This window comes from Arachis hypogaea, chromosome 11, assembly GCF_003086295.3.
Source record: "Arachis hypogaea cultivar Tifrunner chromosome 11, arahy.Tifrunner.gnm2.J5K5, whole genome shotgun sequence".
NCBI lineage: Eukaryota > Viridiplantae > Streptophyta > Magnoliopsida > Fabales > Fabaceae > Arachis > Arachis hypogaea.
Window position 1 is genome coordinate 29,823,173 of NC_092046.1, and position 12,624 is coordinate 29,835,796.

General features: G+C 38.2%; 1 protein-coding gene across 1 annotated transcript; it reads left to right on the forward strand.

The window, feature by feature from the left end:
• Positions 1–1,018: 1,018 nt before the first annotated feature.
• Positions 1,019–1,654, forward strand: LOC112721199 (uncharacterized). Its single transcript, XM_025772272.1, has 2 exons — positions 1,019–1,366; positions 1,448–1,654. Exons 1-2 carry the CDS (start codon positions 1,019–1,021, stop codon positions 1,652–1,654), a joined length of 555 nt encoding a protein of 184 aa, XP_025628057.1.
• The last annotated feature ends 10,970 nt before the right edge of the window (positions 1,655–12,624 follow it).

Sequence of the window (12,624 nt, forward strand, 5' to 3'; positions counted from 1 at the left end):
CATCCCGAAACCTTATATCTTACATTACTGGGCACTATTATCATACTGAGAACCTCCGGTTCTCATATTATATGTTGTTATTTTTCAGATGCAGGTCGTAACCCACCTCGGTGAGTTGCGAGATGGTGACGGAGTGGAGAGGCCAACCTAGCGAATACCATGAAAGCAAATGCTGCTGCAACTATGCAAGCCGTGAAGAGGATGGGTCAACCGACTGGAAATGAAAATAGAAATGGAAATGCATGGGAATGGAAAAGGAGACGGTAACAACTTGGGAGGTGCTCCGATGACCTTGGCTTCATTTCTAAAGGTTCATCCACCAACTTTCAGAGGGTCGACCAACCCTGCTGAAGTAGACAATTGGTTCCAAGCCATGGAGCGTGCTCTACAGGCCCAGCATATTCCGAACAATCAGTTTGTGGAGTTTGCGGCGTACTAACTTTTAGGAGAGGCTTAACATTGGTGGCAAGGAGAATGCCGATTACTACAACTTTAGAACGCCAACAGTCCTTGGAACGTATTTCAGACGGCCTTCTACAAGAAGTATTTCTCAGAATCAGTAAGAGAAGCTAGGGAGCTAGAGCTTATGAAGTTGAAGCAAGGCTCATTGTCCGTGGCCAAGTACACTAGTAGATTTGAGGAACTGTGTAGGTTCTCTAGGGTGTTTCAGGATACCCCAGAGTCCTATGAGAGTTGGAAATGCATAAAGTACCAAGGTGGTTTGAGGGAAACATCATGACTGCTGTGACTTCTTTGGAGATTCGGATATTTTCCGAGCTTGTGAACAAGGCAAGGGTTGTGGAGGATTATACAAAGAAGGTTAGCAAAGGATACCCAAGGAGGAAATAATAACAGAGGCCAAGGAAAGTACTTTCAGCCGAGAGGTCAGAACTTTAAGAGGGTTGGACATGTACCTCAACACCCTCAAGGTCAAGGATGCATTAGGAGACCTACTTATGATCAATACCACCCGACGAGAGGAAGAGGTGGTTGTTTTCTATGTGGATTTTCTGGACACATGTCAAGGGATTGCCCTCGTAGGAGGAATCCGAATGCGGGTCAGAATCAACCCCAAAGACGAGTGTTTGCTATGAACGCCAGTGATGCTGCTAAGGCAGATCCTTTGATGAGAGGTAAAGGTTTATTTGGTGATAAGACATTGGTTGCATTGTATGATACTGGAGCTTCGCATTCATTCATTACATTTGATAAGGTTGAGGAACTAGGATTGAAAATATCAGAATTAGCTTTCGATTTGTATGTGCATACCCCGTATCAGACGGTTGTGACTAGATCAGGTTGTAGGCAAATATCTTTCAAGATTGGGGATAGAAAATTTGTTCATGATTTAATCTGTTTGCCAATGGTTGGGTTGGAAATGATTTTAGGGTTTGGTTGGTTGTCAAAGAATTGGGTATTGTTGGATTGCTTTGAGTGATCGATTCAGTTTATGCCAGAAGGAGAAAGAGGAGCAGTGGTAGCTGAGTGTTATTACCTAAACTCTGTGTTGGTGAATTATAGTGAAAAAGAGTGTCAGGGTTATATACTTTTGGCTGCGAATGCGTTAGGTGATGAACAGAAGTTAGATCGAATTCCGGTAGTTAGAGATTTTCCTAAAGTGTTTCCTGAAGATATTCCCGAATTTTTACCTTAAAGGAAAATTAAATTTGCGATAGACTTGGTGTCGGGAGCCGGACCAGTCTCGATTGTGCCATAAAGAATGGCTCCGATAGAGCTGGAAGAACTTAAAACTCAGTTAGAAGAGTTTCTGAGCAAGAGGTTTATTCGCCCGAGTGTATCTCCATAGAGAGTACCAGTTTTATTGGTGAAAATGAAAGATGGAGGAATGTGACTCTGCATGGATGAACGACAGTTGAACAAAGTGATTGTGAAGAACAAGTACCCGTTGCCTAGAATCGATGACTTAATGGATCAGTTGCAAGGATCTAGGGTGTTTTCAAAGATTGTTTTAAGATCCGGTTACTATCAGATTAAGGTGAAGGAGGATGATATTCCGAAAATTGCGTTTAGAACACGTTATGGTCACTATGAATACACGGTGATGTCCTTTGGGTTGACGAATGCACTTGTTGTGTTCATTGATTACATGAATAGAGTATTTCGTCCCGTTTTGGATAAGTTTGTGATGGTATTCATAGACGACATTTTGATTTACTCAAAGACGGCGGAAGAGCATGAAGAACACTTGAGGATTGCGTTGCAAATCCTGAAGGAGTGGAAATTGTATGCGAAATTGTCTAGGTGTGAGTTCTAGAAGGAAGAGGTGAAATTCGTAGGTCTCGTGGTAAGTAAAGGATCGATAACGGTGGATCCTTCAAAGGTTGAGGTGGTAATGAAATGGGAGAGACCGACGTCAGTGACTGAGATTAGAAGCTTCTTCGGGTTAGCTAGATATTACAGAAGATTCATTCACGGATTTTCGTAAATCGCACTATCCATGACTAAGTTAACAAGGAAAGAGACACCATTTGTGTGGGCGTCCGAGTGTGAGTAAAGTTTTCAGACTTTGAAAGAGAAGTTGACTTCAGCTCCAGTTTTAATTCTACTTGAACCAGGCGAACCATTTGAGATTTACTGTGACGCATTGTTGAAAGGCTTGGGTTGTGTGTTAATGCAACAACGGAATGTGGTAGCTTATGCTTCGCGTCAGCTAAGACCACATGAGGTGAATTCCTAACTCATGACTTGGAATTGGCGGCAGTCGTATTTGCGTTAAAAATTTGGAGGTACTACTTGTACGGAGTGAGGTTTAGAGTCTTTTCTGATCACAAGAGTCTCAAGTATATCTTTGATCAGAAGGATATCAATATGTGTCAAATGAGGTGGATGGAGCTACTGAAAGATTATGACATTGAGTTAATTTATCACCCCAGGAAGGCAAACGTTGTAGTGGATGCATTGAGTCGGAAGTCGTTGACAGTCGCTTGGGTGATGATTACGGAAGAGGAGTTGGTGAGCAAGTTTGGGGATTTGAGACTGAGTGTCAGAGAATTTAATGGGAGTGTATGCCTGAACCAACTGTAGATCTCTAATGACTTCAAGGCCGAAATTTTAGAAGCTCAACGAGACGATCAGGAGTTACAGAAGGTGTTGCTGGCAATTGAGAAAGGAAAATGATGGGGAGTTTCATGGGACGGAGACAGAATATAGAGGTACGAGGGTAGAATTTTCGTGCCAAATATTGGAGTTTTGCGACAAGATATCTTGAAGGCGGCACATAGCAGCAGATTCTCTATTCATCCAGGAAGTATGAAGATGTATCGCGATTTGAAGAAGATGTTTTGTGGCCTGAGATGAAGGGTGATGTAGCTACACTTGTGTCTAAGTATCTGACGTGTCAGAAGGTGAAGATAGAGCACTAGAGACCATCAAGAATGCTACAGCCACTTGAGAATCCTCAGTGGAAGTGGAAAGGAATTGCGATGGACGTCGTATTGGGATTACCAAGGACGAGAGCCGGTTTTGATGCGGTTTGGGTGATCGTGGATCGATTAATTAAGTCCGCTCACTTTCTACCGATACGGATGAACTACTCATTGGAGGAGTTGGCGAGGTTGTATATTAAAGAGGTGGTTAGATTGCACGGGGTGCCATCGAGCATAATGTTGGACCGTGATTCCCAATTTACAACAAGGTTTTGGGGAGTTTTTCAAAGAGCTTTTGGTACGAAACTATGTCTCAGCACAACGTATCATCTGCAAATAGATGGACAGTCGAAAAGAACTATTCAGACTTGGAGGATACTAAAGGCGTGTGTTTTGGATCAACCGGGAAGTTGGGACCGTTACATGCCATTAGTGGAGTTTTCATACAATAATAGCTTTCATGCGAGTATTGGAATGACTCCGTATGAGGCTTTGTATGGACGGAAGTGCCAATCTCCACTGTGTTAGTATGAAGCCGGTGAAGCAAGTCTGTTGGGGCTGGATTTGATAGCAGAGACCACTGAGAATATCAAACAGATTAAGGCCAGAATCTTAATTGCACAGAGCCGACAGAAGAGTTATGTGGATCAGAGAAAGAAACAGTTGGAATTTAAAGTGGGTGAGCATGTATTTCTAAGGTTTACTCCAAAAATGGGAATTGGAAGGGCTATCAAAACAAAGAAGTTGAATCCGAGGTTCATTGGACCTTTTGAGATCTTGAGACGAGTCGGGCCGGTGGCATATCAAGTGGCTTTACCGCTGCGTTTGTTTAACCTGCATAACGTGTTTCATGTGTCACAACTCTGAAAGTACACATCGGATGCAGCTCATGTGTTAGAGCCCTAGTCGGCTGAGTTGAAGGAGAACCTGACGTTTCAAGTCACACTAGTGCAGATTGATGACACTAGTGTGAAGAAGCTGCGTGGAAAGGAAGTTTTGTTGGTCAAGATAGCTTGGAAGAGAGCTGGAGTGGAAGAGAACATTTTGGAGTTAGAGTCAGACATGCAAAAGGATTATCTGGAGTTATTCTCAGGTAATTATTAAATTTTGGGGACAAATTTTCTAATTTGGTGGGGAGAATGTAAAAATCAGAAATAATTAACGTAAAATAATAATAAATAAATTGCCCGAAAATAGGTAAAAAATTTAGAAGTCTTCATTTTAAAATTTAGAGGTGAGATTTGAATTCAGTAGAAATTTCCGAGTTGAAAAATGTAATTTTCTGCGAAAAATTATGTAAAAATGCGTATACACCAAAAAACTATCTATATACACCGAAAGTGTTTCAAAATACACATAAACCAGAACAGCATGTTACCTATTTGTATTGTAAGTGGTATCGAATGAAATAACATCTCCAAAATACTCACAAGCAGCCTTACTTCTTGCGTTGGCCCAAAAAACAATCTTAATTGACTAATCAACCTTAAGTTCAAGCTCGAAAAAGAAATTCTAATTCTTCTCTTTCATTCTTAAAAAGTATTTCCCAAATTCTTTTGCATTCTCTAATTCTGAAACATTCCGTATTTCTCTCGTGATGTAATTTCTCATATCTTTTTTAATAAAACTTAATTCATGATGACCCCCTATTGCAACAAATGATTGGTATGTTTTGCTTGGTCTGATTCCGACTTCCTCGTTATTCTCTATTGTACATTGTACGGACATGCTTAATTCCCTGTGCTGTTTAAACATCTCTGCTTGATTTACACAGCACGGATGTGAATGATGCAACACAACCTTCGAAATGATCCAAACACCAACGTCTTGTAGGACAATTTAATCCAGTTGAGAGATTTGTCTTCTCAGTTGGAGATATGTTTGATTTCCATTTCCCCTCTCTACTACATGTAATCAATTGGTTCTTAATTTCATTTTCCTTCTTATTTGTGCTCCGAATTTTTGTAGAAAAACCTGCAACTTTCGAATAATCTTTGTAGAATTTTGCAGTTTCTTCAAGCGTGTTAAAAGTAATCCTAATCTTTGGAACAAGTTGCTCATCAACATCAGCTAGAAACTGTAAAATACACCAAAAATAGTCCACAATACACCATATTAAAGGATAACATACACCGAAACTCATCATCAAAAATAATAAAATCAGATTCAAAACTCGTACATTACATTCAAATTCAAACCATCAACTATACATAGACATTTTCACAAATAGAAACTAGATGATTCAAATCATACCTTACTACTTGATTTGATTTAAAACAATAATACAATTCACCCTCGTCCAATTGAAAAGTCTGAACCTATAAATACACTAAAAACTTTTCCACAATACACCAAAAGAATTCTGATATACACCGAATGAGAATGTAACAAATTTATCAAAACTCCTATATTGCATTCAATTCAAATCATCAACGATGAACAACCAATTTTTACAAACAAAAACATTATTCACCTACAAAATCATAAACTACTAACGAAAATATTAACTAGAATCGAATCACATCTCGGCCACTTGATTAGATTCAAAACAATAATCCACTTCGCTCTGGTTTAATTGACAATCTTCAAAAGTTGAATTATTCATTATCTTCAAGAACGAGATAACTGTTCAAAACTGATTTCAAAGCTTGATTTCAAAAACATAGAGAATAAAAAAAATCGCAAAAAAAGGAAGAAAGAGAACGCAGAGAACAAAGGAAGAGAAACGCAAAGAGCGCAGAGATAGAAGAGAACATAGATCGAAAACGTTGAGAAAATTCAAAGAAAACAAAATCCTTTCAAAAAAGGCAGTTATATATTCACGCATTAATTGAAAAATTGTTAGATAGTGGCGCGTGAGGTGAATTAGGTTAAAAAAACTTGTTTGGACTTATTTGTGTAAATAACTTGTACGTAGAGAATATTTGATCTATAAAATATTTGTAAGGATTTAAAGTGTGTATAATTAATGAGTATGCTCTTGTTTCCTAAATCTTTACTTTAAGATGAAATTGAAGGAGTAAAAGTGAATTCAATAATTCAAGTAATTCTCGTTGGTAGCAAAATATACTAGAAATAGAAATAGAATATTAGTAATTGGATCAATCAGACAAGAAATTAGTATTCGTATTATTTTTTTGGTTCATAATTTCTCTTTTTATTAAATTAATTCTTTTCTAATTCTCCCTAATTTGATTAACAACTTTGTTAAATAATTAATTAGAATACCAGCCAACTATAGCCAATTAATATATAGACTATAAAAGAAGTTTAAAAAACAAAAAAATCACAATCTTAAATCAAAATTAAGAGTAATCCTAATCTCACTTTTACTCTCACTTACCGTTAAAAAAAATCACAAAATCCTATATCTTTTTTCCCACGTCCTTTAGCCGCGTTGTTTATTATCATCTTCAACTATCTCAGCCGCCATGTCATGCCATAACTGCGGCGTTGCACTGTGCCACCCATCATTGTCCATCGTTTGGCGTCAGTAGATATTTTTTTTATGAGAATGTATAATAAAAAATAAAAAAAGAAAACTATTAAAAAAGAAGACATTATTTCAGATGTTTCTTATATATGAATTTTGGATGTTTAAATTTTAGAGGTATCGGATAATAAAATAAAACATCCAAAACATGAGAAAAGAAACATTTAAAAACTAAAAAAAGTAACAACTAAAATTATTAAAAAAACTCATCCAAAACCTAAAAAGAACAAACATTCAAAACATAAAAAAAACATCCAAGACCTATAAAAAAGACATATCCAAAATTTAGGAAAAGAAAACATCCAAAATGATTAAAAAATCATCCTAATAATAATAATAATAGATGTGGATAGGGGAGGGGACACGTCAAAGGATTGGAAGGCGTCGCGGCAAGATGAGTTGCACGTAGAGGGCGTGGCATTACGGTGAGAAAAATTGCATGCGTAGGGCACGACGATGGGAGTTAGAGGGGGATGGCATGGCATTATGGCGAGAGGTGTTGAAGTGGAAGGGCACGACGTCGCACGTCGAGAGCATTCGATAGGGAGGGTTCAACGGCGTGGTAACACGAGTTAGAGGGAGAGGGCGTGGCGAGAGGAGTTGGAGGGGGAGTGATGAATCCACATTTCATGGTATTCATATTGTTTTAATTGGGTGGATTTTATTGACTTCTCTTGCATTTATTCAATGAAATAGCATGCTTTTATGATTTTCTCTTAAATTTGTGCTTAAGAGTGAAAACATGCTTTTTAGGCCCTTAATTTGCTAAATTTAATTTACTTTGATTCTACTCGATACCTTGATGTGTTTGTTAGTGATCTCAGGTTTAAGAGGCAAGGATTGGATCAAAGAAGTGAAGAAAAAGCATGCAAGATGGAGAATTCATGAAAAAAAATAAGGATTTGGTGGATTCAAGGCTACGCGTACGCGTGACCCACGCGTACGTGTGACAAGTAGCACGTAACCAACTTAAAGAAATACGCGGGGGCGATTTCTGAGCTCATTGAGACCCAAATCCAACTCATTTCTGAAGTATTTGAGGCCAAATTCAAGAAGGAACAAAGGAGAGCAATTAGGTTTAGATAGAAACATACTTTAGGTCATATTCTAGAAAGAGAAACTCTCTTTTCTCTCTAGAATTAGGGTAGATTTAGGATAGATTTCTCTTAGGTTTAAATTTTAATTGTTGCTTTGGTTTAGTTTCCCTGCAATTTATTGTTCTTACATCTTTGCTCTTTTAGTTTTATTTTCCATTTTCTTTCTTTTGTCACTTTTATGTTTATGAACTCATTGTAGTTTTGGTTTCCATAATACAATTTATGTTTTCATGTTTCTTATTGTTTGATTGAGTTGTTAGTTATTAATTTCTTGCAATTGGTAGTTGTTAGATTTTATAATCTTTGCAATTTAATATGCTTTTTCTTTTATGCCTTCTAAGTGTTTGATAAAATGTATTATTTTTTGGGCATGGCATATGCATTATTATTTACTTTCTTGCTCATCATATGCATTGTTATTAATTTCTTATTCATCATATGCATTGATCGTCAGGGAGGTCGCGACATGAGGAATTGGAATGGAAGGACGCATGTTTTTTGAGTGCAAGCCTAATTTTTTGAAATTTTAAAATCAGGTTTTTGAAAAGTTAGCTACTAAGTTAATCAATTGGACGCATATAGAATTGGTTATTTATACTTTCTTTTTTATTAGTTCTCTTCATATTTTTCTCTTATCTCATTAATTTTTTACTATTTTATATTCTTCCTCTTTCAATAGTATTTTTATTAACCACCATTTTCAATTTCAATGATGTCCTGCTAAATTCAATTCGAAAAAAATATAGAATAATTTCAGGATATTATGATAATTTGATGGTTTATGTAGAAAGTATTAAGATAATAGATCCTGAATTATTACTTCTGTGTTTTCGTTACCGGCTTAAAGATTCATATTCTAGAGAGATTTTCTGTAAAAATCCAAAATTTATGTTAAAAACTAAGTTTAGTGCAAGGCTGTGTGAAATGAATGAGGAAGAGAAAGAAACAAATCTGAAAATTCAAATCCAATCAGAATTGAATTTTCAAATAACAATAATTTAACAAATCAAGAAACAGAAAATCTAGATATACATTTGAAGCGTCCAAATCTGAAACCAACCAACCTAGATGCAAGAACCAAAGTAGTTGAGGAAGAACGTGACATCCACAGCGGTAGAACAACTTCGAGCAATAGTGGCGAGTGAAGCATAACCAACAACAGCGCTTGGGACGACGGTCGCAAAGGAAAAGGTGGAGGACTCAAGTCTATTGAAGCTTGAACCACCAAAGGTAAATGGGGTGCATAGATCACTACCAAAGCCACCTTGCTGGTATATGAATGCAGTGAGAAAGTGATCAATCACGGAGAGCCTCGTTGATGAAAGGCAGAGATTTATTCCGTCGCATCTTCCTGATTATGGCTAAGGCATCACCACTCATGGCATCTGCCTTCCCTTGGTATTCTAAAGAGGATACTCAAACTGTGAAGAAACAGGAAGATGTGGTAGTTTTAGGCATAAATATGATCAGAATGTGGTTGAGGTGTGGTGTGGAGGGTGGTTGCTGGTGTTTAATGGAAACATCAATCCCAACGCAAAAACTTTGTTAAATTGGTGGAAAAGAAGAGTTGATGCTCTCCTGTTCTATATTAGGTCTTCTTTGAAATTGGATAGTCAGGAGAAATCCAATGAATTTTATCAATATTTGGATGCTATCTACTAAGCACAATTAGATTTAGCAATTGAAAGACAACAATTATATTGGGTTTTTGCTGAAGAAATTCACTTTAAGCAATGGGATTCTAGTGGAATATTTATATAGTTTTTAACGAAGTAGATTAACTTTTACTTGTACAATAATTAGGATTTATTTTGATTAAAACAATAGAATTATTGTATATTCTTTTCACATCTTTGAAGAAGATTGTCGTTAAGGAGAATATAATGTAAAGGGTAAAATTGAGCCCAATAGCTCAATTAGATCATTCTCATCTGTAATAGAATTTAGAGTAAAGGACATTTTCGTCCCTGACCTTTTTTTTTCGCGGACATTTTCGTCTTCAAGCAATGGAAAATAAATTAAAGCCCCTGACCCCTGAAAAATGTGGACATTTATGTCCTTCCGTTGAATTCAGCTGTTTGCACTGGACGGAGAAGGTTAAGCTGGCAGAGGTGGCGCTGAGGTGGCACGTAACGGAGGCCAGGTGGCATGGAGCATTTCGTAATAGGACATATAAGTCCCTGGAGACGAAAACGATGCCGTTTTGTATCCTCTCCCATTCTTTCAAATTTCTCTACCCTTTTCTTCTTCCTTCATCCTTCTTCCCTTCCATTCTTCTTCCTCAGCCCTGCCTCCATCACCGCTGCACAGCCGTGCCTCCGTCAGCCACCATCAATACCGACGACCTCCTCCTTCCTCTCTTTTCGCGTCTTCTTCCATTTCTCACTCCTTTACTCCCATTAGTCTCTCTCTCTTCTCACCCTCCTTCCAAGGTGAGATATATGAGGGCGAAGAAACAGAATCTGGAGAGATATACGAGGGTGAAGATGATGATATAGATGATGAGGATGGAGATGAAGTTTTTGTTGAATGAATACACAACATGGAATCGGAATAAACCCTTGGAAGGGATGACTTAGGGGCTTTGACAATCTCCTTCATATGAGAAGAGGAAACTTTACGCCTTAAGGCACTCCAACTACTCTCTCTTGCAGGAAGATGGGTTTCATGTTCATTCTCTGATGATGGAAATGGTGGCACAAAACCTCTAACAATAGCTTTTTGGAAAACTTCATAATCGACATCATAGGAGCCCACTTTCTTCTCACCAGGCTGAACCTTAGCACTTGATTTGAAACTTTCTATTTTACTATAAGATTTATCCATCAAAGGCAAGAACCTGAAGAATACTTCCCAGAAGTTAGCAGGTTCATGAGCTTCCCTTGCAGGACTAAGAGGTAGGACTAAGAAGAACTGCATGCACCCTCTTCTGGCACTGCAACAACTGGCAAGCAAACCCCATATTCGGATCGGCAATACCCCTTGCAGCCTTCACCAACTGAAAAGGTCAAAAACATTCCATGTGAATCTCATTGAAATTTTCACTCCCCATCAGAAGAAAAGCAACATCCCAAAGGTCAATTTCAACGGTTTTCTCGCAAAACAAACAAAAACAACATGGAACAAAGGAAAAAAGAGTTCACCTTTTACAATTATGCAAATTGAGGACCCTCAAGCATATGAAACCATTGACAATGACGTCGAGGTCGGAATCGGTGACGCTGGGATAAAACGACCGCGAAACGGACTGGGCAAGGTCCAATTCGAGCAAGCGCGTGAATCTATCAGCCATTCTCCGAAGCCTGTGTGGACCTGCACGCGCCGCAAGCTTTTTCCTTTCGGTGCTCTGCAATCGGAGCCACCTCTTACACACCAACCCGAAGATCTCCTTGTCCTTCTCGTTCTCCAGCTTCGCCAGGATCGAACGAAGCTCGTCGTCAGTGAGAGTGTCATTTATGCAGAGGTTCGAGGATCCCAATCCGACACTGTTCATTATTGTTCGTGCAGAGAAAAACCCTAACCCCTCGAAATTTGAGACTAATTTTTGCAGAAAGGCGGCGGCGCGGCGATAGTGGGTCGCCGAGAAGGTTGTCGCGGACAAACGGTGGGTGGAAGGAGGGTGAGAAGAGAGAGAGACTAATGGGAGTAAGGGAGTGAGAAAGGGAAGAAGACGCGAAAAGAGAGGAAGGAGGAGGTCGCCGGCGTTGATGGTGGCTGATGGAGGTGCGGTTGTGCGGCGGTGATGGAGGCAGGGTCGAGAAAGAAGAATGGAAGGGAAGAAGGACGAAGGAAGAAAAAAAGGGTAGAGAAATTTGAAAAAATGGGGGAGGATATAAAAACGGCGTCGTTTTCGTCTCCAGGGACTTATATGTCCTGTTACGAAATGCTCTATGCCACCTGGCCTCCGTTACGTGCCACCTCAGCGCCACCTCTGCCAGCTCAGCCTTTTCTGTCCAGTGCAAACGGCTGAATTCAACGGAAGGACATAAATGTCCACATTTTTCAGGGGTCAGGGGCTTTAATGTATTTTCCATTGCTTGAGGACGAAAATGTCTGCGAAAAAAAAAGGTCAGGGATGAAAATGTCCTTTACTCTAGAATTTATTATAAAGTATTGGCATAATTTGTTTTGTAATTCTTCCTTTTATAAAATTATGTTTTTTTTTTTTAATTCTCTCTAATTTTATTAAGAGAAATGTTAGGAGATTATTAGAATTTATTAATTTTGACCATCACTTTTAGCCATTAATTCAATTCTTTTAGTTTAGTAATCTAACTTAGCCCACACTTTTAAATATTGATGGCTAATTGATGGTCAAAAATAATAAATTCTTGATAGCCTATTAGGATTAGTATTAGGCCTATAGGACAATTAAAGAAATATACTATAAATAGGAATATGGTGTAGTAGTATGATATGAATGATATAATTAGAAATTCTCTTTTCTCTCTTTGACCCTAATCCTAGGTATTTCTATTCTATTCTCTCTAAATTTTTATCTAATTTTCTATCTCTTGATACAATTTGTATCAAGTGATGCTTTCATTGAACCAATTTTCTATGTTTGATGGTACTGGAGATGAATACCATTGGCTTATTCTCATAGCACAGCTTTAAAATGCTCAACAAATTACAAAACACCAAAAAT

Bases quoted from the DNA above. Each gene is read 5' to 3' on its own strand.
- LOC112721199 (XM_025772272.1), top strand. From the start codon at position 1,019: ATGTCAAGGGATTGCCCTCGTAGGAGGAATCCGAATGCGGGTCAGAAT. The intron at 1,367-1,447 runs GTTGGGTTGGAA...TGATCGATTCAG, and splicing joins ATTTAATCTGTTTGCCAATG to TTTATGCCAGAAGGAGAAAG.